The 27,324-nt window shown below is 38.9% G+C and overlaps 1 protein-coding gene and 1 pseudogene across 1 annotated transcript in view; one reads left to right on the top strand and one right to left on the bottom strand.

Annotated features, from left to right (window-relative positions):
- Positions 1 to 200: 200 nt before the first annotated feature.
- Positions 201 to 14,433, top strand: LOC137765813 (putative elongation factor 1-alpha-like 3; annotated as a pseudogene).
- A 4,640-nt stretch (positions 14,434 to 19,073) lies between these two features.
- Positions 19,074 to 27,324, bottom strand: part of MRPL3 (mitochondrial ribosomal protein L3) — a 42,410-nt gene continuing 34,159 nt past the window's right edge. The window contains exon 10 of the mRNA XM_068545912.1: positions 19,074 to 19,562. Within this exon, the coding sequence (XP_068402013.1) occupies positions 19,410 to 19,562 (153 nt within the window). The 3' untranslated portion in view covers positions 19,074 to 19,409. The remainder of the gene's footprint in view (positions 19,563 to 27,324) is intronic.

A 27,324-nucleotide genomic window follows, 5' to 3' on the forward strand; every position in this document is an offset into this window, starting at 1 on the left:
GTCCCGCAGCCTGAGAGCATGTGTGAGCATCTGCAGTGGCCCTGCTCCTGAGCCTAATGTGAGGCAGCTCAGCTGATGCTGTGAGTCTCTTCGGCCTCATCCAGCGGCTGAGGCCAGGCCTGGGGGAGGTGAAAAGCTTGGCTTTGCATCCTTGAGATCCATGCATCTGAGGTAAGTCTTGTGAGCTAGAAGAATAGGAAATGGCGGTCCAAGAAGACGGTGTATGGAATCAGAAATTAGGAGATCCATTCCACAATTATATCTGGAGTGGCCACTGTGTGCCAGGAGAATTCTGTGATTACCCAAGTAATTACCCGAGTAATCTCACCTAGAAGGAGGGAGGAATAGACCAAGGCTGGTGCTGAGAAAGCAGCAGCGGTCACTCAGCCAAGATAGGGGACATGTGGTCACTTTGTGGTTTGGACGATGATCACAATTTGTCTGTGTTCATACGTGATTGTAGGGTGGTCATTTTTTGTCTCCATCCATCAACATCACAGGATGGCCTCCTCTGATGTTGATGGTCTGTGCAAGTGTTATATTCCTCAAGAGGACCACAGCCCAGCAGAGAGCACCAAACCAGCTCCCAGGTGTCAAGGACAGCTTTTCTCTTTTTCACCCTACACAACTGACCAGGCATGAAGAGCAAGAAAACTCCAGCTATCAATAAATTGGTCCTGTAGGTATAACATCCAGGAGAAACAAAAAAGCCAGGGTTACCAAATTCCCCATCTCCCAGCAGCAGACATACAATGCCTTTTGAAGACTAATTAAAATTTCATGTCAAAACCATTTAATGCAAGAGCAATGAAAACATTTGTGCTTCAGTTAGGTACAGTCTAAAGACACATAGTCCCAGAATCTGACCTACTTTAAGCATGCGATAATCTTTGGGGGGATTCTTTCGTGGATGCTAAATAATTTACTGTGAAATTCCAGTACATTTGCTGTGATTTTTAAAAAATGACAACACAGTTTCTATTTTCATGACCTTGAATATATTGTGTTTTCTCTTCCCCATGTTATAGTTGTTTTAGTAAACAAAGATCTCTGGAATAAATGTATGGTTCCCAAATTCATACTATTCAGGAGAAAATCAAATAATAAAATGTTGATGCTGGAAGGAAGCTACCAGGGCCCCAACCAACACAAGGGCCCCAGCTAGAGGGGAAGCACGATCGCTGACCCTGGGTCAACCGGACAATGAGACACGTCCCCCTCAGTCCTGAGAAAGTCAGCTCTGGGTGGTCAGAGACATTTTTTATCTGGTTTCCTGCTGGATTCCCCAGGGTCCAGCATGGTGCTTAATGAATCGTAGGTGCTCAATAAATGAATAAGTTACTTTTTTTGATAAATAGAGACATAAAACACATTTCTAGAAAGTCAGTGCTATGGAGGTGTAGGGGACACCAGATTCTGTTATTCGAAATATGGTCTATGGACCAGCAGTGTCAGTGTCACCTGGGATCTTGTTAGAAATGCAGAATCTCAGGCTCCACCCAGACCCACTGAATCAGAATCTGTATTTTTAACAAGATCCCTGGATGATTGACAGGCATGTTGAAGTTTGAGATGTGCCGCCCTAGACATCACCCGGCCAGTGTTTCTCAACCTCAGCTGGCTGGCTACTGCTGGGGGGAGCTTTTAATACATATGGATATTTCGGTCCCATCTCCAGAGAATCTGATGTGTGGTCAAGGTTGAAGATCACTGATGGTAGCCCAGTATCCAGTATGACCTCAAGCCAGTGACTTAGCTTTTCTAGGCCCAATTTTCTTATCTGGTAAACGGGTTTGTCAATGCCCTCCAGCCAAAGACCATCAGGAATACAGTGTAGTTGAACAAAGTGGATTTAATGACCTCCAGCAATGCTGGAAATAGCCATCCACAAGGAGCCTCGAGGCTTTTCAGAAAGGGGTGGTTAGGAGGGGGCTGTCGCAGGATTTGAACTTGTGTTAGGTGATTTGGGAGAGAATTCAGACAGGTGCTTTTGCTCTGACTGGGTGCTGTGAGCAGGAACAATTCTGCTAAACCTTAATAATTTTTATCCCTCAGAGGTGAGAGAAACAAAACATAGTAAAAGCTGTAATTGGTGAAGAAGTCACTTGTATTAGCTGGGAGTTGGGGCGTTTGGTCATTTTTATGGTCTGGACTGTGTTCTTGCTCTGTTTGTGCTCAGACACAATTTCAATGATCATGTTTTTGTACTGCTCCGTCACGGTCGCCGAGTAGATTTGTTGGCTGTTGGCATGTATGAGATTGTCTGTGTCCAACATGTAATAGATATAAAAATTATTTATTTATTTATTTAAAAAAATTTGGCTGTGTTGGGTCTTCATTGCTGTGCACGGCTTTCTCTAGCTGTGGTGAACGGGGGCTACTCTTTGTTGCGGTGCATGGGCTTCTCATTGTCGTGGCTTCTCTTGTTGTGGACTACGGGCTTTAGGTGCGGAGGCTTCAGTAGTTGTGGCACATGGGCTCAGTAGTTGTGGCTTGCGGGCTCTAGAGCTCAGGCTCAGTAGTTGTGGTGCGTGGGCTTAGTTGCTCTGTGGCATGTGAGATCTTCCCAGGCCAGGGCGCAAACCTGTGTTCCTTGCATTGGCAGGCAGATTCTTAACCACTGGGCCACCAGGGTTAAGGCCACCCTATAAAAATTATTAATGAAATGTGTTATTCTTTTTTTTTTTGGTATTGTGTCTTAAAATTCTAGTGCGTATTTTATGTTTACATTATATCTTAATTTAGACACATTTCAAGTTTTCAAGAGTCACATGTAGCCAGTACTTTGGAAAGTACAACCTTAGAGAACTGTTTTTAAGATTAAATTAGATAACAGCATAGTTAGCCCTTGGCCTGGTGCAATAAATCTCAGCAATTATTATTGTCACTGATGCAATAATGGCAGAAATGATAGGCACCTTATCTAGGATAAGGCTGGAATGAATCTTCCAGAAACAGCAAAGTATTAATTAACGCCTAGAAGAGTCCGGAGAGACCTTTGTGCTGCCAGGGTGTAACGGTTCTGTAAATACCCATTAGATTAAACTTGTTAATTGTGTTGCTCACATCTTCCATGTCCTTGTTGATTTTGGTCTGCTTCTTTTATCAGTTTATTTTAACATACCTGATAAAGATATGTTAACATTTTCCACTCTAATCATTGATCTGTGATTTTTTCCCTTGAAATTTTATTTTTATATGCTTTATATATTTTGAAGTTAAATTGTTAGGAGCATACCATTTCGTGATATAGCAATCCATTCTTATTTCCTTTTGGCCTGTTTTTATTTTGTCATTTCCTACCATGTTGAATGAAATTTATAATTTTAGTCATCTCTTTGAGCATCCTAAAGACATTAATTTTAAGTTCATTGTTGAACTGTTTATAACTTTCACGTGGAGAGAATTCATTCTGATTGTTGGTTGTTTTGGCTCTTTCTTAGCGTTTGATTTCTTTTTATGGTAAAAACATAACATTTTAAAAAAGAATTTTGATTTTGAATGGGAGATATTTTGTTTATTTACCCATAAAAATGTATTTACTTTTTCTCTTTTTGCCTCATTGCTCATCTGTCTTCATCTGATGGTTTTTTAGTTGCTTCTACCTGGCTCCTGGACCCTTAGTCCAGAAGGATTTCAAAAGATCCTGATTTCTGGTAATAACGAAGACTTTGCAAATCCAGTTACTGAGCCAGCAGGAACTTGGTTTATCTCTGGGTAATAACATTTAGTAATTGATTGATTGGCTCAGTTTGGATTTTAATCTAAAAACAACAGAAATCATTGCAGGGTTATAAACAGGAAGGGCAATATATATATTTTTTTTTAAAATAGAAATATAGTTGATTTATAATGTCATAATAATTTCAGGTATATAGCCTAGTGTTTCAGTATTTTTACAGATTATAATCCATTAAAAGTTATTATAAGATAATGGCTATATCTATTTATATATTAAAAATAAATAAAATAGCTTATCTATTTTATATCTAGTAGTTTTTATCTCTTAATCCCATACCCCTAAATTGCCCCTCCCCACTGCCCTCTCCCCTCTGGTAACCACTAGTTTGTTTTCTATAACTGTAAGTCTGTTTCTGTTTTGCATATACATTCATTTGTATTATTTTTTAGATTCGACCATATAAATATCATACAGTATGTCTTTCTCTGACTTATTTCACTAAGCATAATATTTTCTATGTCCAACCACATTGCTGAAAATAGCAAAATTTAATTTTTTTATGGCTGAGTAATATTCCATTGTGTGTGCGTGTGTGTGTGTGTGCGTGCGTGTGTGTGTGTGTATGTATGCTTAGGCCAGTAAATGACATTGGCAAAAGGTTTTTTTTTTTTTCCCCTTGTCTTCATTTGGTGAGGATATTGGGATGGTATAGCCCTTCCTCTGGCTTTGGTCTCCCCTCTTTAATCAAGCATTTTGGCGCCTTTAACTCCACTGCCACAATTTTTTTTCTCACCCATGTCTTAAGAGGCTTGTGCTTCAGTTTGTTCTCTGCTTTACATATTTTTCCTTTTCTGGTTTATTTGTTGTGGAGCCTGGCTATGTCTATTTACAGATCTTGTCTATCACTGTTATGTTTTGGAACAGAGGGGGTGCAAAAAAGTGTGATCTCATTTCACTTTGCGGATGAGAGGTCCCAACTTGCCATTTTTAATATGACTCTTTGTTATGTATTCCTATGAGTGTGTAAGCTCTTTGGGGCTTTGAGGGACACATCTTGGTCTCCCAAGAATAGCACTTTTGTCCAGGACATGGGAGAAGTTCCTCTATAAATGTGGGTTTAAGTAAGTATGTAGACTTGCTAAGTGCCAACCTTCTCTTGCAGCCCCATGTCTCGAGAATCCATCATCATAGTTTTCTTTTTTTTTTTAATACTTCTCCTCAGAGAGATAATATATGCTCGTTTATTTCTTTATCTAACAGATATGACTTTCTTCAGTTCTATACTTGTGCATTAAAAAAAAAAGACCAAGCCAGTCTCAAATGAAAGCCTCACCAACCTAAAAGCTTACATAAATGGTTGAAGAAGGGAAATTAGTAAGTATGCTATGTAATCCTCTTCCTCTCCAACTCCTATATTTCCTTTCAAGCCTCACCTCAGGTTTCCTGGAGATCTTTCCTAATCAACCTCTCTGCCAATCCTTCTCCGACTTAGCATTTCTTGCACAGCGATTGTATCATTCTGTTGTGTGTAGTCCTATGGTGATTTAGAATAGTTTGTTTCATTTGTGAAAGTTCTGAGGCCAATTTTGAAGTAGTTTTTCTTGGTGCCATTTCATTACAAATGCAATTTCATTGCCTTCCTCATTTTCTATTCCTACACTTTCATACACGACTTGCTCTCAACCACAATTAATAAAAAAATTTTTAATTAAATTTATAATTGAGGCATAGTATGTATATGTACACAAATTTTAAGCAAACAACTCAATGAATGTTTACATATAAACACATACAGTCACATAGCCATTACTGAAATCCAGGTATAAAATGTCTCCAACAACACACCTGACTCCTGTGAGCCCCACCCACTCAGTACCTCTATAGTAGTTTTGTCTATCCTTTTTTATTTTATTTTATTTTTTAAATTATTTATTTGGCTGTGTCAGGTCTTGGTTGTGGCACGCAGGATCTTTGTTGCAGCATGCAGGATCTTTCGTTCCATGCCAGAGTGCACAGGCTCAGTAGTTGCAGCACATGGGCTCTCTAGTTGTGGCACACAGTCTCTAGAGCTTGCAGGCTCAGTAGTTGCGGCGCACGGGCTTAGCTGCCCCGCAGAATGTGGGATCTTAATTTCCTGACCAGGGATCAAACTCACATCCCCTGCACTGGAAGGCAGATTCTTAACCACTAGACCACCAGGGAAGTCCCAGTTTTGCCTATTCTTGAACTTTATATAAATGGGACCATAACTGTGTGTATTCGTTTTTCTTTCTTTTTTTTTTTTTTTTAGTATTTTTAAATTGTGGACATATATATATATTTTTATAAATTTATTTTATTTTTATTTTTGGCTGCATTCGGTCTTCGTTGCTTCACATGGGCTTTCTCTAGTTACGCCGAGTGGGGGCTACTCTTCATTGCAGTGCACAGGTTTCTCACTGTGGTGGCTTCTCTTGTTGTGGAGCATGGGCTCTAGGCACACGGGCTTCAGTAATTGTGGCATGCAGGCTCAGTAGTTGTGGCTCATGGGCTCTAGAGTGCAGGCTCAGTAGTTGTGGTGCACAGGCTTAGTTGCTCCGCGGCATGTGGGATCTTCCTGGACCAGGGATCGAAACCATGTCCCCTGCATTGGCAGGCAGATTCTTAACCACTGCGCCACCAGGGAAGTCCCAACTGTGTGTATTCTTAAAACAAAAACAAAAACAACAAAAAACCACTTTTTATTTGGAAATAATTTCAAAGTTACAGAGAAGTTGCAATAATACTACAAAGAACATCCATGTACATTTTACTTAGATTCACCTATTGCTTACATTTTGCACCCATTTGCTTTATTATCTATCTACCTATTTTATATAAATGTTTTCTCCTGAGTCTTTTCCTGAACTTTTGAGAGTAAGTTGCACTCCCTGTGACTCTTTTCCTCTGGATACTTCAGTGTGCCTTTTCTAGAAGTAAGAATTTCTCTTACATAACCACAGTAGGGTTGTCAATTCAAGTAAATTTAACATTGACACAATACTTTAAAGTTCATGTTCCAGGGGAGGGATAAATTAGGAGTTTGGGATTAACATATACATACTACTGTATATAAAATAGATGACCAACAAGGACCTACTGTATAGCATAGGGAACTATACTCAATATTTTGTAATAACCTATAGGGGAAAATAATCTGGAAAAGAATATACATATATATAGATATGTATAATTGAATCACTTTGTTGTACACCTGAAACTACCAACATTGTAAATCAACAATACTTCAATAAAAAAAATATATAAAGTCCATGTTCCAATTTTACCAATAATGTCCTTCCTAGCATCCCTCCCCACCTCCAATACAGGATCTAGTTTAGGATCAGGTATTACATTTGGTTGTCATGTCTCTTTAATCTCTTTTAATCTGGTATCTATACCCAGTCTTTTTTTTTTTTTTTTTGATTTTATGCATTTGACATTTTTTGAAAGCATTCATTCCCTTTTTCTTTGGGGGGAATTGCCTGACATTCCTTAATGACTAAATTCAGATTATACATTCCAGCTGGGATATGATAGAAGTGACATTTTGTCTCAAAGTATTATATCTGGTTTCACAATATTCATCTGTCCCATATTGGTGCTATTAATTTTGATCACCTGGTAATTACTGTATAGTTAGTGTTTTCCCCTTTCAACTAGTAAGCAATCCATGGGAAGACACTTTATTTTTTTTCCATTATGATTTGTCACAGGATATGGAATATAGTTCCCTGTGCTATACAGTAGGACCTTGTTGTTATCCATTCTATATATAATAGTTTGCTTCTACTAACCCCTAACTCCCAATTCATCTCCCTGCCCTCCCAGCAACCACAAGTCTGTTCTCTATGTCTATGAGTCTGTTTCTGTTTCATAGGTAAGTTCATTTGTGTCATACTTTAGATTCCACATATAAGTGATATATGATGTTTGTCTTCCTCTGTCTGACTCACTTCGCTTAGTATGATAATCTCCAGGTCCATTCCATGTTGCTGCAAATGGCATTATTTCATTCTTTTTATGGCTAATATTCCAGTGTGTGTGTGTGTGTGTGTGTGTGTGTGTGTGTGTGTGTGTATACCACATCTTTATCCATTCATCTGTTGATGGACATTTAGGTTGCTTCCATGTGTGGGGAGACACTTTAATACCATGCAAATATCCTGCTTACCATCAGAATCTGTCCCTCCCTCCCCCTTGACTTAGTATCCACTGATGATTCTTGTCTGTACCATGATGGCTGCAGAACAATGATTTTCCAACTCTAGTACCCCTTCCACATTTGTCAGCTGGGCAGTCAACATTCCATTGAAAGCCATAGTCCTCCCTTCTCTCCCACTTATTTATATGTATTATTGTATGGAGTTATGGATTCCTGTGTTTCAAATATCTTAAAATTTAAAAACTGACTACTTATAAAAGCATCTTTCTGTACTTGTTCTATTGTTTTTTTAGATCTACTTATTCGTGTGCCAGTACCACATGGGCTTTGTTCATTCTTAAAGCAGTATTTATGGTTTAGAATTTGGAAAGATAAATCTTTCCCCATTTACTTATTATCTTTAGAATTTCTTTTGAGATTTCTTCTCGTTTATTATTCTGGATGAATTTGAGAACCATTTTTACAGAATTATACCCTCATGCCTTTTCTGTTCACTCCCTTCCCTCAACTCTGGTGGGATTATGATGGAACGGCCCTGGACCTTTAGGTACAATTTAGAAATAACAGGAAATTTTATGAAATATAGTCTTTTCACCAGGAACAAGTCTGCCCTCCACTTATTCAAGTTTTAATCTGACCATTAACATCTAGAAGTGTAGGGTATGTAAATGTGTGATTTGCCCTGTGGGCCTCTCAAATGGTTTCAGACCTTTACAAGAATGTCACTATGGTGCTTGGAGTCAACCAAGAGAAAGGCAAATAGAATAACCAAGGAAATTGAAAGACAGAAAAAAAAAAAAAAAAAAGAAGATGCTCCAGTATGTTCAGTATGTTCATTTCATTCACTTACCAAATAAGCCTTCTGGAGGTTCTGCCTGTCACCTGCCGAGCACTATGCTGGTCAGCAGGACGCAGAGGGGAAGCCAGACCAGAGGAAAGAATAAGGTCAAATGAATAGAAGGAAAAACAAAATCTTCAATATGCTCATTCCATTCCCTTCTCATGTGTGCCCATTATGGGACAGTTTATTGAAGCAAGATAAGCACCACCAGCCCATTCTCCTGCCATACTTCCTGCAAGAGCAGGGGGAACTTCCAAAGCAGTGACCTTCAGCCAATGCGGGCACTAATGGGCATTTTTTTTTAAAGTGTATTTTATTGTATAGTTGATTTACAATGTTGTGTTAGTTTCTGCTGTACAGAAACGTGAATCAGATATATATACTCTTTTCCATTATGGTTTATCACAGGATAATGAATGTAGTTCCTTGTGCTATACTGTAGGACCTTGTTTTTTAACCATTCTGTATATACTAGTTTGCATCTGCTAATCCCAAACTCCCAATCCAGCCTTCCCGTGCCGCTCCTCCCCCTTGGCAACCACAGTCTGTTCTCTATGTCTGTGAGTCTGTTTCTGTTTCGTAGATAAGTTCATTTGTGTTCTATTTTAGATTCCACATATAAGTGATATCATGTGATATTTGTTTTTCTGCCTGACTTACTTCACTTAGTATGATAATCTCTAGGTCCATCCATGTTGCTGCAAATGGCATTATTTCATTCTTTTTTATGGCTGAGTAATATTCCATTGTGTGTGTGTGTGTGTGTGTGTGTGTGTGTGTGTGTATAAAACATCTTCTTTATCCATTCATCTGTTGATGGATATTTAGGTTGTTTCCATATCTTGGCTATTGTGAATAGTGCTAAAGCAGGTATGTCTTGACCAGTTGGCCTTACTGAGGCCTACAGAATTTATATGAGGCCCAGTATTTACCTATTTTATAACTAATAGCTAATACCAACTAAGACTGGAAGAAATGTCTAAACTGAATGAAGTATGGTTACAAAAATTTCCTCATTTCAAGACAAAATCTAAAACAGTGGATCAAGTTTAAGCCCATTTGAACTCCATGCCTTTCCATCTGCCAACACAGCTCAAGAGTAAGCCACTAGTATTGCATGGGCTCCAAACAGAAAGGCGAGCGACCCATGTCCAGACCACGTACTGCTTATCCATAGTAGGCAGAGTTCCATTTTCCTCGAGTTGAATATTTGATGACAAGAGCTGGAGCCAGAAAGTGACCTAAGATTCTTAGCAAATCACAGGTGTTTTGCTTAGTGTCTGTTGGACCAGGCAGACTTTGGCTTTTGTACCCTGTAAGCGTAGAGAAGGCATCCTCCTTTCCCACCTGGCTCAGTAGAACTCAGGTCACTTCTTCTGGGCCACTGAAAAAGTTTGCGGGAACGGGGTCCTGATCCTCTTCAAAAATAGGGAGCTGTACAAGGTGCTGGTGGTGGGGAGTGGGGGTGAAGTGGATCCTCTGCTCCCTGTCTGGCTCTAAGTGACAGGGCTCACACTTGTGATCCTAAAAGGTGATCGGAAAATTTCTCCTTCAAACTCAAATGCAGACACACAGTCCATCTGCAGATGTAATGGGAAAGAACTTTTGTATTGTATTACAAGTTAATCACTAAAGGGATGTTGCCTATAAGCTTCAATTATACATAATGGCTCATCTTTGGGAACCCTGCCTCCCAGGTAATGAGCATTAAGCTAAAATACCTTTGTTTAGGGTACCCTGTTAGAGAGAGGAAAGAGTTGTTGGACTTTTACTCGATTTGTGAACTGGTTTGTTTGCTTCTTTGGATGCTAGAATTTATATGTGCCATTTGTGTTTTGTCTAGAATTTCTGTCTTTAAAAATGGGAAATGTTTTAAATATCCCTTATAGTAAGTCCTCTGAGGTAGGTTTTGGATAAGTGATCTGATTACAGCCATGAACCCATGAGTGAGAAGATGATATTTTACTGTAAAAATGTGTGGCCACTGTACCTGTCTGGATCTCCACAGGGGGTTTAGGCAGGGTTATCTTGGGACCCTGTGCACCATGCACTGCTACCCTTGTTGTGTTAATTACATCATTTATGGTCTCCTGTGTCATTGTATATGTAAAACTCCAAGACCAAACTTGAGGGTTTATTTAGGATTTACTGTTTGTCCTCTGAGTTTTTCACTTCATTTTGTTTGGTATTGTTTCTTCATTTACAGTCAAATCAATTTTGTGATATTTAAAACTTCTACTGATGTCAAATGGAGAAAAGGAATGGGGCGGGGGGGAAAGACGTGTCTGTGGGACATTCCTAGGGAGAAGAGAAAGATTCCACTTGGTTCCTAAAATCACCAAAACCCTCAGCCCAGAATTCTCCCTGTTTGGTTGATGCCAAGGCAAAAAGTCATCCTTTAAAGGTTAGAGATCATCAATTACTATTTATGGCTATTCTGTGAAGAAGCAGGGAAGAATGATGAAATCCTTTATGAGCAAGCATTTGCGCTATTACATCAATGAAAATAAGAAAAGGAAGAGAATGAGAGTGAGAATATGTTGCTTCAAATCTTAACTCCTCCATTCTTTTTTATGGCTGAGTAATATTCTACTCTGTGTGTGTGTGTGTGTGTGTGTGTGTGTGTGTGTGTATACCACATCTTTATCCATTCACCTGTCAATGGACGCTTAGGTTGCTTCCATGTCTTGGCTGTTGTAAATAGTGCTGCAGTGAACATTGGGGTGCATGTATCGTTTTGAATTAGAGTTTTGTCCAGATATATGCTGAGGAGTGGGATTGCAGCACCATTTGCAGCACCATGGATGGACCTAGAGATTATCATACTAAGTGAAGTAAGTCAGGGAAAGACAAATATCATATGATATCACTTACATGTGGAATCCAAGAAGAAATGATACAAATGAACTTATATTCAAAACAGAAATAGACCCACAGACATAGAAAACAAACTTATGGTCACCAAAAGGGAAAGGAGGGGGAGGGATACATTAGGAGTTTGGGATTAACATATACACATTACTATATACAAAACAGATAAACAACAAGGTCCTACTGTATAGCACAGGGAAGTATACTCAATATTTTCTAATAACCTATAAGAGAAAAGAATCTGAAAAAGAATATATATATGTATATACAGTATAACTGAATCACTTTGCTGTACACCTGAAAGTAACAAAACACTGTAAATCAACTATATTTCAGACTTCCCTGGTGGTGCAGTGGTTAAGAATCCGCCTGCCAATGCAGGGGACACGGGTTCAAGCCCTGGTCTGGGACGATCCCACATGCCACAGAGCAACTAAGCCCGTGCGCCACAACTACTGAGCCTGCACTCTAGAGCCCGCGAGCCACAACTACTGAAGCCTGTGCGACTAGACCCTGTGCTCTGCAACAAGAGAAGCCACTGCAATGAGAAGCCCACACACCACAATGAAGAGTTGCCCCTGCTCTCCACAACAAGAGAAAAGCCTGTGCGCAGCAATGAAGATCCAAAGCAGCCAAATAAAGAAATAAATACAATTTTTAAAAAATCTATTATACTTCAATTTAAAAAGTCTAATTCTGGGGGGAAGATAAAAAACCTTAACTCCTCCAGCTGTTATGCCAATATATCCACCCCTTTCACCACTTTCCGTTCCTATCCAACCCCAATTCCTGACACTGGGGCTCAGAACTGCCCCTCCTTATAGTGATCAATTAGAAAATCCTGTGTTAGTTCCTGGGGCACAGGGATTTGGTCTAGTACCGCCATCTGAGACCTGACAGGGCACCCAGTTTGGGCCCCTCCCAGGGCAGGGCAATTTCCCTTACACCTTTACCTCATATGGGGACTAAATGCAAATGATCAGTCAGCTGCGTTTCTCAGACTTCTTGAACTGGAAAGATTGCAACCTTCCTTCACAAGGAGGGTCCTCTACAACTGGAGCCCACTTGGCATCACCCACAGCTGAACTAAAATGGGACACTGATGAGGGAGGAATGCCCTTATTATGATACTACTTATTAGTGCATCTGGGCAGGGCTTTGAAAAGGGGAACCAAAGCAAAATAGTTCAAACAAAATTCAAGAAATTCAGCAAAAACACAAATCCCTCTGAATTTTTGGAAAAGATTTATCAAGCCTACAGACATTATACTAATGCAGATCCTGAGACCCCTGAAAATATTAGAATGATAAATTTGATCTTTTTTGGACAAAGTGTCTCAGATATTGGGAGAAAGTTGTGAAGATTAGATGGTGCATTTGGAATGAACCCTTCTCAATGGGTAGATGTTGTTTTTAAAGTGTTCAACAGGGAACAGCAACAGAAGAATGAAGATGTAAAACAAAATGCCACTTTTTTGGCACTGGATTCCCGAAAGGGGAGTAACTGGAAGAGAGGTAAGCCCCTACTGGGGGAGGAACAATGAGCTTTCACCCTTAAGTTTTTCTTCAGAACAGCTTGACATCAGAGTCCCACGTGAACACTCTTTAAGCCTACAGATGGTGCTCATGAAAACCCCAGGAGACAGAGCTCTCCTCCCCCTCCCACCCCCCCCACCCCCAACCCCAGGGCTATGAAAGGTAAGACCAGAGTGTGTGCTAACAGCACCCCAGGGAAGGCCAAGAACACATGGCCAATAGACATCCCCTTAAAAAGGGACGCTGGGACACCTAACCTAAAGCAATATCCTCTGAGGCAAGAGGATCACTTCTCCCACAGACTGACTTGTCAAAATACCATCCAGTATATTCAGAAAAGGACAAAGAGAGGGTCGAGGAGTGGGGTTTCACTTGGATTGCACCTTGCCTGGCTGGAAATGTAGTGCACAATTGTTTTGATTCCTGAGGTGATCTTGGACCCTGTGCTGCAGCACATTCATATTAGTACCCATTACAGGAGAGATGCCACCTTACAATGGATTCAAAAATATATAATGGGGCCTAACCTATAGAAGACCATCCAGCGAGTCACTCAGAATTGCATGATTCGTTCTAAAAGCAACCCAAAGACTGCTGTTGGACCTTCCCAGATGGGGGCCCAACACAAAGGAATCTGTGCCACCAACGACTGGACACAAATGCCTTGAGCTGCAGGAAATTTCAGATACCTGCTAGTGTTTGTGGACACTTTTTTTCAGGGTGGGTGGAAGCAATCCCACCTGGACAGAAGAAGTCTCTGAAGAGGATTGCCTGGGTCTTGGACAAACTGAAAGCTGAACATGAGTGTGGTACCACCATCGATATCTCCCTGTGGGAATTCGAGACCATAAGTACTACGTGACTATTACTGATGCCTCAGGACACAGAGACTTGATCAAAAACATGATTCCAGGCACATCCCAGGCCGACCGTGATGTTCTCATTGTTGCTGTTGATGCTGGTGGATTTGAAGCAGGTATCTCCAAGAATGGGCAGACCCATGAGCATGCCCTTCTGGCTTACACTCTTGGTGTGAAACAACTAAATGTTGCTGTTAAATGGATTCCACTGAGCCACCCTACAGCCAGAAGAGATATGAGTAAATTGTTAAGGAAGTCAGCACTTACATTAAGAAAATTGGCTACAACCCCAACGCAGGAGCATTGGTGTCAGTTTCTGGCTGGAATGGTGACAACATGCTGGAGCCAAGTGCTAACATGCCTTGGTTCAAGGGATGGAAATTCACCCAAAAGATGGCAATGCCAGTGGAACCATGCTGCTCTGGATTGCATCCTGCCAGCAACTCATCCAAGTGACTAGTCTTTGAGTCTGCCCCTCCAGGATATCTACAAAATTGGTGGTATTGGTACTGTCCCTGTGGGTTGAGTGGAGACTGTTTCAAACCTATCGTGGTGGTCACCTTTGTTCCAGTCAATGTTACAACTGAAGTAAAGTCTGTTGAAATGTACCATGAAGCTTTTGTGAAGCCCTTTCTGGGGACAATGTGGGCTTCAATGTCAAGAACATGTCTGTCAAAGATGTTCGTTGTGGCCATGTGGCTGGTGACAGAAAAAATGACCCACCGATGGAAGCAGCTGGCTTCATACCTCAAGTGATTATCTTGAACCACCCAGGCCAAATCAGTGCTAGATATGAACCCGTGCTGGATTGTCACACAGCTCACACTGCTTGCAAGTTTGCTGAGCTGGAGACTGATCATTATTGTGGGAAAAAGCTGGAAGATGGGCCCAAGTTCGTTTTTATTTTATATTTATTGTTATTTTTTAAATTTTGGCTGCATTGGGGCTTTGTTGCTGCGTGCAGGCTTTCTCTAGTTGCGGCGAGTGGGGGCTACTCTTCATTGCAGTGCACAGGCTTCTCATTGTGGTGGCTTCTCTTGTTGCAGAGCACGGGCTCTAGGCATGCAGGCTTCAGTAGTTGCAGCGTATGGGCTCAAGAGTTGTGGTCCACAGGCTTAGTTGCTCTGTGGCAAGTGGGATCTTCCCAGACCAGGGATTGAACCCATGTCCCCTGCACTGGCAGGTGGATTCTTAACCACTGTGTCACCAGGGAAGTCCTAGCACCAAATTTTTGATCTGGTGCTGCTGCTGCTGTTGATACGGTTCCTAGCAAGCCCATATCTGTTGAGAGTTTCTCTATCCTCCTCTGGGTTGTTTTACTGTTCATGACATGAGACAGACAGTTGCTGTGTCATTAAAGTGGTGAAAAAGAAGGCAGCTGGAGCTGGCAAGGTCACCAAGTCCGTCCAGAAAACTCAGAGGCTAAATGAATATAATCTCCAATACCTGCCACCCCAGTCTTAATAAGTGGTGGAATAATGGTCTCAGGACTCTTTGTAAAAAGACTGATTAATGATAACAATGAATTGTATAAACTTCAGAAGGAAAGGACACTGTTTTGTGCACCACTGGTTTTGTGTGTGACAGTTTAAAATTACCAGTTTTTAAAATCAGTACTTTAAAAAGTATTTTATTTTGTATTGGAGTATAGTTGATTTACAATGTTGTGTTAGTTTCAGGTGTACAGCAAAGTGATTCAGTTACATATATTCTTTTTCAGATTCTTTTCCCATATAGGTTATTATAGAATACTGAGTTCCCTGTGCTATACAGTAGGTCCTTGTTGATTATCTATTTTATATATAGTAGTGTGTATATGATAATCCCAAACTCCTAATTATCCCTCCCCCCCTAACCTTTCCCCTTTGGTTTTTTAAGTCTGTGCTTCTGTTTTGTAAATAAATTCATTAAAATCAGTACTTTTTAATCAGTTAAAGCCCTCCTAAAAGGAAATTATCCCCTGATTTGGTTTAAGGCATTGGAACTACATTAATCCTGGAGACCACAATCAACAGGAAAAACTGAGAAAATGAATACTAATTTAACTTGGGATAAGGCCTTGCCAGTTGCCCTGCTATGGATTAGTGGCTCTCAGAAGCAGGCTTAAATTAAGCCCCTTTGAAATACTGTATTGTAGTTCATTCTAGGTGTCTGTCCAGGCAGGAGAATCTATAAATGCTCTGAAAGAGCTAGCAGTTGCCAATTATGCTAAAACTTTGGGCATTATACTAAACCCTGTTCATGAGTTTGACTCCAACAGGTCTGCCTATTGAACTGAAGTAAATGGTAATTTCATTATGGCTGGAGAGGGGTCAACCTATTTAATTTTTTCCAAATAAACAGCACAGGAACTTAGTACATGTATTGGGAACTGGAACCGAACCCCAAACCCAAGTTCAATTACAAATTAGACAACAAAGCGCTAAGGAGTTTCATCAGGTTCAAATGGTTGTAGATAAAAAAGGAAAGAGGATTTTACTCCTAAAGATTCTAAAGAATATTCATTGCCCCTGTTTAGCAGGGAGTAGCCAGAGCAGTCTTTGTCCCTTTCCCCTCAAGACTGTGGAGTGGACATTGGCAGTGGGGAATTGTAATAGGGAAGAACCTTTGTATTCTATTACAAGTTAATCACTAAAGGGATGTTGCCTACAAGCTTAAAGTATATGCAATTCCCATCTCTGGGAACCCTGCCTCCCAGGTAATGAGCATTAAGCTAAAATACCTTTGTTTAGCTCACAGGAAACATCTGGACCAGGCCCACCTGTGAATTAACACATCCCCTCCGGAGGCTGGCTGGAACCAGGAAATGTTTGACTTTACTCCCTTTGCTTTTATTATATAAGAAACTTGAATTCTAACTCAGACAAGATGGTTCTTTGGGATATGAGTCCACCATCTTCTTGGTCTGCTGGCTTTCCTTGTCCCAACAGCTTGTCTCTTGATTTACTGGCCTGTTGTGGGGTGAGCAGCACGAGCTTGGACTTGGTAACACAAACTCTAGAGGAAGATGGTGATGGGTCTGGGGCAGGCTCTCTAGTGGAGAGGACTCCCTGCCTTCTTCAAAACGCCATATGTCCTGGCTCTCCTGTCATCTGGCTACTTTCAGATGATATGATTCCTTTCCTGCACTGTGTAAAGCATCCTTCCTGAGTAATGATTTCCCCCATCAATGGCTTCTGGGAAATTAAACACAGTTTTTCATTCAGAAGAGGTTGGGGACTCCTGATACAAACCTCTGCAAATACCTTATTCAGAAACAAGAGTTTATGTTCTCCCAGCAATAATTGTTCATTTGTTTTGCAAGGTAACAGCTGCTTCCCATAACTTTATCAGCAACCTTGACATATCTATAAGTTCACTAAAATCTTTTGGTCAAATGCAGCTAATTAAAGGAATAGAATTGATGCATACAGTATTCAGAATTTCAAAGTTAAATATGCATAAATAGTCCCTAATCATAGTATGGGGCAAACCTAACCAATGGGTACCATTTTAAGTTTTGGTTATTCTTGAATTTACACATTCATATCAATTTTAGAATCAGTTTCAACAGTTCTATGGTAAGTCCTGTTGAGATTTTAAAAATATGATTGAGTTGAATTCTTTACAATATTAAGTCTTTTCATTCATAACTTAAAAAATGGAAAGGACTATCTTGGTTATCTTTTATGTCCTTCAATAACATCTTATCTTCTCCAATAAGACCTTCTAGAATATATGTCAGGCTTTTTTTCCTCAGTAACCTTTTAAAAAATTGCTGTTGTGGATGGTATCCACTTTCCTCCCACAGAATTTCCCAATTAAATATTGCTATTATATGTTTGCATATTGATGCTGTATTCAGTCACCAGAACCATTAAAGTCACAAGTCTTTAATGAAAAGAGATGAAGTATAAATGAAAACTTTAAAAGAGATGTGGCTACAGTTGGATTTAAAATTAAGAATGAGAAATGCAATGTGGGAAGGAAAATACTGTTAGATTTTCGTGTGATTCCCTGATAACTAATGGATTTGTTATTAAAAGGTCTAACACTGTGGTTATTAAGTCTCTTGGGTGGCCATGTGAATCAAGTCTCAGAAGATACCTGGAGTTTAAAAAGTTAGACTCTGTGGATCCTCAGGAATCTGGTCCAGAGGAAATCCAGTAGTTAAATGAGGCCTGCTCATACTTAACATTTTTAAGCTTAATTATCTGTTATAAGTAGCCATTAGTAAACATTTTCATTCCATACAATGAAGAGAAACCCAGGAGCTATTAACATTTAACTCATTTAATTAACATGAGTAATAAGTGATTAATAAGTTTGTTGAGGGACTTCCCTGGTGGCGCAGTGGGTAAGAATCTGCCTGCCACCGCAGGAGACACGGGTTCGAGCCCTGGTCCGGGAAGATCCCACATGCCGCGGAGCAACTAAGCCCATGTACCGCAATTACTAAGCCTGCACTCTAGAGCCCGCATGCCAAACTACTGAAGCCTGCTCACCTAGAGCCCGTTCTCCTCAACAAGAGAAGCCACAGCAATGAGAAGCCCGCTCACCACAACAAAGAGTAGCCCCCGCTCGCTGCAACCAGAGAAAGCCCGCGTGCCACAACGGAGACCCAATGCGGCCAAAAATAAATAAATTAATTAAAAAAAAAAAAAGTTTGTTGAATGTACACCCAGGCCATTTCAAATCCCTTTTGGAAGGCATCAAGGAAAAATAATTACAGGACTTCCCCAGTGGTCCAGTGGTTAAGACTCTGAGCTTCCACTGTGGGGGGCAGATTGGATCTCTGGTCAGGGAACTAAGATCCCGCATGCTGCAGGGCACGGCTGAAAAAAAAGGAAAAATAATTACACCTGTCTTATAGTTGAGTGATCTAACTAAAAAATAACTATACCTCCCAAAAGAAGTGTAAATAAGACCCATAATTTATGATCTTATTGTGTCAGGCCTTTAACTATGACATAAACATTTCTATAATCTAGATAAAAATCTCAATTCTGTTTTCTTTTTAGGACTCAGGAAATGGTTTCTTTTACCTAAATAGGTAACACCATAGTCCCCATATGATTTGACACTGTTCCACAACCACTCTTTCACAAAGACAGACAAATCTTTAGTAAAAGAAGCTAAATTTATAAACATTTAAGATAACTTGAGAAATACATAGTAAAAAAAGAACAAAGCCCACAAATTACAAAGATTTTACTAATATGCAAACTGCTGGTCCATCTAAATTTGGCATATTCAATCTACTTAACTGATTTGCTTAATGTGGTAATTTTTTAAATGAAATTCAGTTGGAGGATGAGGGATAAATTTATGCCCTTGACAAAGATAACCACTGTGGTATGTTGTTACTAAGAAAAGAAAACATAATTCCTGGTTATATTATTGTTCTGGCTCATCAGAATTCACAGGACATGTGGGAGTCTGTCATGTCCAATGAGGTCAGGCAAACGTAATAGAAGGCGCCCCAGGATGACACACATCCTCATCAAACAAATCTTCTGGTAGCTCCTCTTCATCTCCATCAGGGAAATATGTTGGGAATGGTAGATTTTTACAGAAATCCTTATATGCAGGCAATTTAGAATCTTTGATCTGGGGGGAGGAAGCAAAGATCTTATTAATAAGTGATACCAATTAAGTTATTTAAAGATAGTCTGGTTTACTTATTACTTTATTTACTTATTTGCTTATAGTCTCATTCATAATCAAAGAATAGCTCTTCCTACATTTCCTTTTTCTTTGTTTTTTGTTCCTTCATTTTCTAATGTGAATAACACAGCTATTATACACTGAGTTCCTTTTACTTTATATATGTATTTTTATTCCAATAAACTTAACTAATCCAATGACAGAAATATAACCTTCCTCAAGTTAATCAGCTACCTCATGAGAATAAAATTACACTGATTATATTTTATCCATAAACAGAACTGCCCAACAGAATAAATTATATTCTACAATTACTACATAAATATCAATTATACCCAAATTGATTTTTCAAATATAAAGAACTGACATAAACTATATACCTAAAAGGTATTACTATCTACTTCTCAATTACTGATTTTATTATCTACTCATATCATGTATTTTTATTATTCTATATTCTACCATAAATTTCTTGAGCTCGGGTTAAAAAATATAAAATTTACCTAGTACTTTTGTTAGTCTTAATTCTAAGAGCACATAACCCAAAATATCAAGTTTTGTTAAGGAAATTAGCTTATATTTAACAAGTAATGTTCTCTTTGAGAAGCTAAGGACAGAATAGTATTTAGCAGAAACAATAATAAACCCAGAAGTCTTGAAAACAGCTGTATTAGCTCTTTATATTCTAAAAATATTCTAATTACATTTGTAAATTCATTAACTGAGGAATAGTACAGATATCGATATGATCTAAAATGTTGGGTTATATTTTTGGAAAACATTAGGTTCTTTAAAGCTTCTGACTCATTCTACAGCCTTCATTCAGAGAGAAGTAAAAAACACAATTACACGTAATTACACAAACATTAAAATAAGGCATACTCATTTTGGCAATAAGAAATGAATAATATGGTTGAAGTAAGTACATAGCTGCTAGGAATAGCTAAGTACAGAAAAACACCTATATTAATTTCTCTCATTAAATTGTTCCAAGAGATTATCAGTAAGTTGCCCAGAAGAAAATACACTTGTTTAACTTTTTTTTCCAATCCACTAATCTTGAGTTGAACTTTAACTTGGGAAAAAAAAGTCAAATTCTTACCAATTAAATTGTCTCAGAATTTGTAAATGAAAATAAAACCCAAGCAGATAAACAACAAAACGAACAACAAAACTTTCTGTGCAAATTTGATAATTGTGAAAATTTAGTTATAAATGCCTAAACGGTGAATTCTCAAGAACTTTCAAATTTTTATAGATCTATTATACCCAAGAAACAGCAAGGTGATTCCATTATACATATATACATATTTTCATATTCTTTCCCATTATAGGTTATCACAAGATATTGAGTATAGTTCCCTTTGCTATACAGTAGATCCTTGTTGGTTATCTGTTTTATATATAGTACTTTGTATCTGCTAATCCCAAAGTCTTAATTTATCCCTCCGTCACCCCTTTCCCCTTTGGTAACCATAAGTTTGTTTTCTATGTTTGTGAGTCTATTTCTGTTTTGTAAATAAGTTCATTTGTATCATTTTTTAGATTCCACATATAAGCGATATTGTATAATATTTGTCTTTTGTCTGGCTTTCTTCACTTAATATGATAATCTCTAGGTCCATCCATGTTGCTGCAAATGGCATTATTTTCTTTTTTAATGGCTGAGTAATATTTCATTGTATAAACGTACCATGGCTTCTTTATCCATTCCTCTGTCAATGGACATTTAGGTTGTTTCTATCTCTTGGCTACTGTAAATAGGGCTGCGATGAACACTGGGGTGCATGTATCTTTTTAAATTATCTTTTCCTCTAGATATATACCCAGGAGTGGGATTGCTGGACCATATGGTAACTCGGCTTTTAGTTAAAAAAAATCTCCATACTGTTTTCCATAGTAGCTGCACCAATTCACATTCCCACCAACAGTGTAGGAGGGTTCCCTTTTCTCCACACCTTCTCCAGCATTTAGTATTGGTAGACATTTTGATGATCGCCATTCTGACTGGTGTGAGGTGATACCTCATTATAGTTTTTTTTGATTTGCATTTCCCTACTAATTAGCGATGTTGGGCATTATTTTTCATATGCCTTTTGGCCACCTGTATGTCTTCTTCAGAGAAATGTCTACTTAGACAGTCAATGTCTTTTGCCCGTTTATTGATTGGGTTGTTTGTTTTTTTTGATATTGAGCTGTATGAGCTGTTTGTACATTTGTGTTTGTACATTTGAAAATTAATCTCTTGTTGGTAGCATCGTTTTGCAAATATTTTCTCCCATCCTGCAGGTTGTCTTTCCATTTTATGGTTTCCTTTTCTGTGCAAAAGCTTTTAAGTTTAATTAGATCCCATTTGTTTATTTTTATTTCCATTACTCTAGGATCAAAAAAGTTATTGCTGCAATTTATGTCAAAGAGTGTTCTGCCTGTTTTCCTCTAGGAGTTTTATAGTATCTGGTCTTATATTTAGGTCTTTAATCCAGTTTGAATTTATTTTTGTATTTGGTGCTAGAGAATGTTCTAATCTTGTACACACAGCTGTCCAGTTTTACCAGCACTACTTATTGAAAAGACTGCCTTTTCTCCATTGTATATTCTTGCCTCCTTTGATGTAGACTGACCATATGTGCATGGCTTTATTTTGGGGATTTCTATCTAGTTCCATTGATCTAGATGTCTGTTTTTGTGCCAGTACCATACTGTTTTGCTTACTGTAGCTTTGTAGTCAGGGAGCCTGATTCCTCCAGCTCCATTCATCCTTCTCATGATTGCTTTGGCTGTTCGGGGTCTTTTGTGTTTCCATACAAATTTTAAAATTTCTTGTTCTACTTCTGTGAAAAATGCCATTGGAAATTTGATAGGAAATGCACTGAATCTATAGATTGCCTTGGATAGTATGGTCATTTTAACAATATGGATTCTTCCAATCCAAGAACATCGTGTATCTTTCCATCTGTTTGTGTCTTCTTTAATTGCCTTCATCAGCATCTCATAATGTTCAGAGTACAGGTTTTTTGCCTCCTTAGGTAGGTTTGTTCCTAAGTATTTTATTCTTTTTGATGTGATTGTAAATGGGATTGTTTCCTTAATTTTACTTTTTGATTTTTGTTGTTAGTGTATAGAAGTGCAACAGACTTCTATATATTAATTTGTACCCTGAAACTTTACAGAATTCACTGATGAGCTCTAGTAGTTTTCTGATAGCATCTTCAGGATTTTCTATGTATAGTATCACGTCATCTGCAAAAAGTGACAATTTAATTACTTCTTTTCTAATCTGGATTCCTTTTCTTTTTCTTCTCTGATTGCTGTGGCTAGGAGTTACAAAACTATGTTGAATAAAAGTGGCAAAAGTGGGCATTTGTCTTGTGCCTGATCTTAGAGGAAATGCTTTCAACTTTTTGCTGTTGATTATGATGTTAGCTGTGGGCTCGTCACATATGGCCTTTATTATACTGAGGTAGGTTCCCTCTATGCCCACTTTCTGGAGTTTTTTTTTTTTTTTTTTCTTTTTATCATAAATGGATGTTGAATTTTATTAAAAGTTTTTTCTGCATCTATTGAGATGACCATATAGTTTTATTCTTCAACTTGTTAATGTGGTGTATCACACTAATTGATTTGCAGATACTGAAAATTCATTATATCCCTGAGATAAATCTCACTTGATCATGGTGTATGATCCTTTTAATGTATTGTTGGATTCAGCTGGCTAGATTTTTTTTTTTTTTTGGTTTGATTTTGTTGAGGATTTTTGCATCTATGATCGTCAGTGATATTGGCCTGTACTTTTCTTTTTTTGTGATATCTTTGGTTTTGGTATCAAGGTGATGGTGGCCTCATAGAATGAGTTCAGAAGTGTTCCTTCCTCTGCAATTTTTTAAAATCATTTCAGAAGGATAGGTGTTAACTCTTCTCTAAATGTTTGGTAGAATTTGCCTGAAGCCATCTGGTCCTGGACTTTTGTTTGTTGGGAGTTTTAGAATTACTGATTCAATTTCAGTACTGGTAACTGGTCTGTTCATGTTTTCTATTTCTTCCTGGTTCAGTCTTGAGAGATCACACCTTTTTAAGAATTTGTCCATGTCTTCAAGGTTGTCCATTTTATGGCTGTATAGTTGCTTGTAGCAGCCTCTTATGATCCTTTGTATTTCTGTGGTATTGGCTGTAACTTCTGCTTTTTCGTTTCTGATTTTACTGATTTGGGCCCTCTCCTTTTTTCCCATGATGAGTCTGGCTAAAGGTTTACCAATTTTGTTTATCTTTTCAAAGAATCAGCTTTTATTTCATTGATCTTTTCTATTGATTTTTTTTAAAGTGTCTATTTCATTTATTTCTGCTCTGATCTTCATGAGTTCTCTTTCTGCTAACTTTAGGTTTCGATTGTTCTTTCTCTAGTTGCTTTATGTGTAAGGTTATGTTGTTCATTTGATATTTTTCTTGTTTCCTGAGGTAAGCTTGTACTGCTATAGACTTCCCTCTGAGAACTGCTTTTGCTGTGTCCAATAGGTTTTGGATCATTGTGTTTTCGTTTTCATGATTTTCTAAGTATTTTTTGATTTCCTCTTTGATTTTTTCAGTGACCCATTGGTTGTTTAGTAGCATATTGTTTAGCTTCCACGTGTCTGTGTTTTTTGCAGTTTTTTTCTTGTGGCTGTTTTCTCTTCTTTTTCTTGGGCTGCATCGGGCGACTTGTGGGATATTAGGTCCCTGACAAGGGATTAAACACGCACCCTCGGCAGTGAAAGCACGGAGTCCTAACCACTGGACCGCCAGGGAATTCCCTGGTTGTCTTCTAAACTCATAGAGTTGTGGTCTGAAAAGACGCTTGATACAATTTCAATCTTCTTAAATTTACTAAGGCTTGCTTTGTGGCCCAACATATGATCAATCCTGGAGAATGTTCCATGTGCACTTGAGTGTATTCTGCTGCTTTCAGATGGAAGGTTCTATACATATTAATTGAGTCCATCTGGTCTAATGTATCATTTAAGGCTGTGTTTCCCCTAGTGATTTTCTGTTTGGACGATCTGTCCGTTGATGTAAGTGGGGCATTAAAGTCCCTTATTATTATTACTGTCAATTTCTACTTTTATCTCTATTAACATCTGCCTTATATGTTGAGGTGTTCCTATGTTGGGTGCATATATATTTACAATTGTTATATCTCTTCTTGGATTGATCCCTTGATCATTATGTGGTGTCCTTCTCTCTTGTAACGGTCTTTATTTTAAAGTCTATTTTGTCTGATATGAGTATTCCTACTCCAGCTTTCTTTTGATTTGCATTTGCATGGAATACCTTTTTCCATCCCCTTACTTTGTTTGTATGTCTCTAGATCTGAAGTGGGTCTCTTGTAGACAGCATGTATACAGGTCTAGTTTTTGTATCCATTAAGCCAGTCTATGCCTTCAGATTGGAGCATTTAATCCATTTACATTTAAGGTAATTATCAATATATATGTTCTGATTGCCATTTCGTTATTAGATTTCTGTAGGTCTTTTGTCCCTTTCTTCTTAGTTCTCTGCTCTTGTGATTTGATGACTATCTTTGTGTTATGTTTGGATTCCTTTTTCTTTATTGTGTGTATATGTATTATAGATTTTTGGTTTGTGGTTACTATGAGGTTTTAGTATAGCAGTGTGTGTGCATATATATAAATATAAATATATATGATTGTTTTAAGTTGCTGATCTCATTTCAACTGCATTTTAAATACCCCACATTTGTACTCTCCTCCCTTCACAATTACTGTTTTTGATATATTTCTTTTTTTCTTTAATTAATTAATTTTTTGGGGGGGCTGCGCTGGGTCTTTGTTGCTGTGCGCAGGCTTTCTCTAGTTGCAGCGAGTGAGAGCTACTCTTTGTTGCAGTGCGTGGGCTTCTCATTGTGGTGGCTTCTCTTGTTGTGGAGCATGGGTTCTAGGTGTGTGGGCTTCAGTAGTTGTGGCACGTGGGCTCTAGAGCACAGGTTCAGTAGTTGTGGTGCACGGACTTAGTTGCTCCATGGCATGTGGGATCTTCCCGGACCAGGGCTTGAACCCGTGTCCCCTGCATTGGCAGGCGGATTCTTAACCACTGCACCACCAGGGAGGTCCCTGATATCATATTTCACATCTAATTGTTTTGTGTATCCCTTAACTGCGTATTGTGGATACAGATGATTTTACTACTTTTGTCTTTTAACCTCCCTACTAGTTTGTGTGTGGACAATTTACCTTTATCGTATGTTTGCCTTTACCAGTGAGCTTTTCCATTTCATAATTTTGTTTCTAGTTGCAGCCTTTTCTTTTCCCCTTAGAAAAGTTCCTTTAGCATTTGTTGTAAAACTGGTTTGGTGGTGTTGAATTCTTTTATCTTTTGCTTGTCTGTAAAGTTTTTGATTTCTCCATCAAATTTGAATGAGGACCTTGCTGGGTATTCTTGGTTGTAGATTTTTTCCTTTCATCACTTTAAATACATCATGCCATTCCCTTCTGGCCTACAGAGTTTCTGCTCAAAAATCAGCTGACCATCTTATGGGAGTTCCCTTGTACATTATCTATAGCTTTTCCCTTGTTGCTTTTAATATTTTCTCTATCTTTAAGTATTGTCAATTTGATTACTATGTGTCTTGGTGTGTTTCTCTTTGGGTTAATCCTCTATGGGACTCTGCGCTTCCTGGACTTGGGTGATTGTTTCCTTTCCCAGGTTAGGGAAGTTTTCAGCTATTATCTCTTCAAGTATATTCTCAGGCCCTTTCTCTCTCTTCTTTTTCTAGAATCCCTATAATGGGAATGTTAGTGCTCCTGATGTTGTCCCAAAGTTCTCTTAAACTGTCCTCATTTCTTCTCATTCTTTTTTCTTTATTCTGTGACACGGCAGTGATTTCTACTACTATTTCTTCCAGTTCACTGCTCTATTCTTCTGCCTCATTTATTCTGCTACTGGTTCTTTCTATTTTTCATTTCAGCTATTATATTCATCTCTGTTTGGTTGCTCTTTATATTTTCTGACTCTTTGTTAAAAACTTCTAACTTCTTGCTCTGTGCATCCATTCTTTTCCCAAATTCCTGGATCATCTTTACGATCATTACTCTGAACTCCTTCTTGAGTACACTGCCTACCTCCACTTCACTTAGCTGTTCTTCAGGGATTTTATCTTGTTCCTTCATCTGAAACATATTCCTCTGCTGCCTCATTCCGTCAAATTTCTACTTGTATATTTATGTGTGGCAGGTTAATTGCATTTCCCAACCCTGGAGAAGTGGGATGTCCTGTATGTCCCAGCAGTACACTTCCCTCTCATCACTGAAGGATCAGGGACCAGTCTGTTTGCAGACCCAGTTCCACAGGCTGTGTGATCATAGCTTTCTTGCTTCTGGTGTCTGACCCTGGCTGGATGGGGCTGTTCTAGAGGCTTGTGCAGGCTTCCTGGCAGGAGGGGCTGGTGCCAGCCCACTGGTTGGTGGAGCTGGTTCCTCGCCCTCTGGTGGGCAGGGCTGTGTCAAGGGGTGTGTCCAAAGATGGCTGTGGGCTCAGGAAGTCTTTAAGCAGCCTGTCTGCTGACGGATGCAGCTGTGTCCCTGCCCACTTGGTTGTTTGCTTGAGGTGTCCCAGCACTGGAGCCTACAGGCTGTTGGGTGGGGCCAGGTTTTGGTGCTAATGACCCAAGCAAGATGTCAGCCTCCAGCAAGAGTTCATGAAGATGAATACTCCTTAA

Source organism: Eschrichtius robustus, chromosome 6 (genome assembly GCF_028021215.1).
Source record: "Eschrichtius robustus isolate mEscRob2 chromosome 6, mEscRob2.pri, whole genome shotgun sequence".
Classification (NCBI taxonomy): domain Eukaryota; kingdom Metazoa; phylum Chordata; class Mammalia; order Artiodactyla; family Eschrichtiidae; genus Eschrichtius; species Eschrichtius robustus.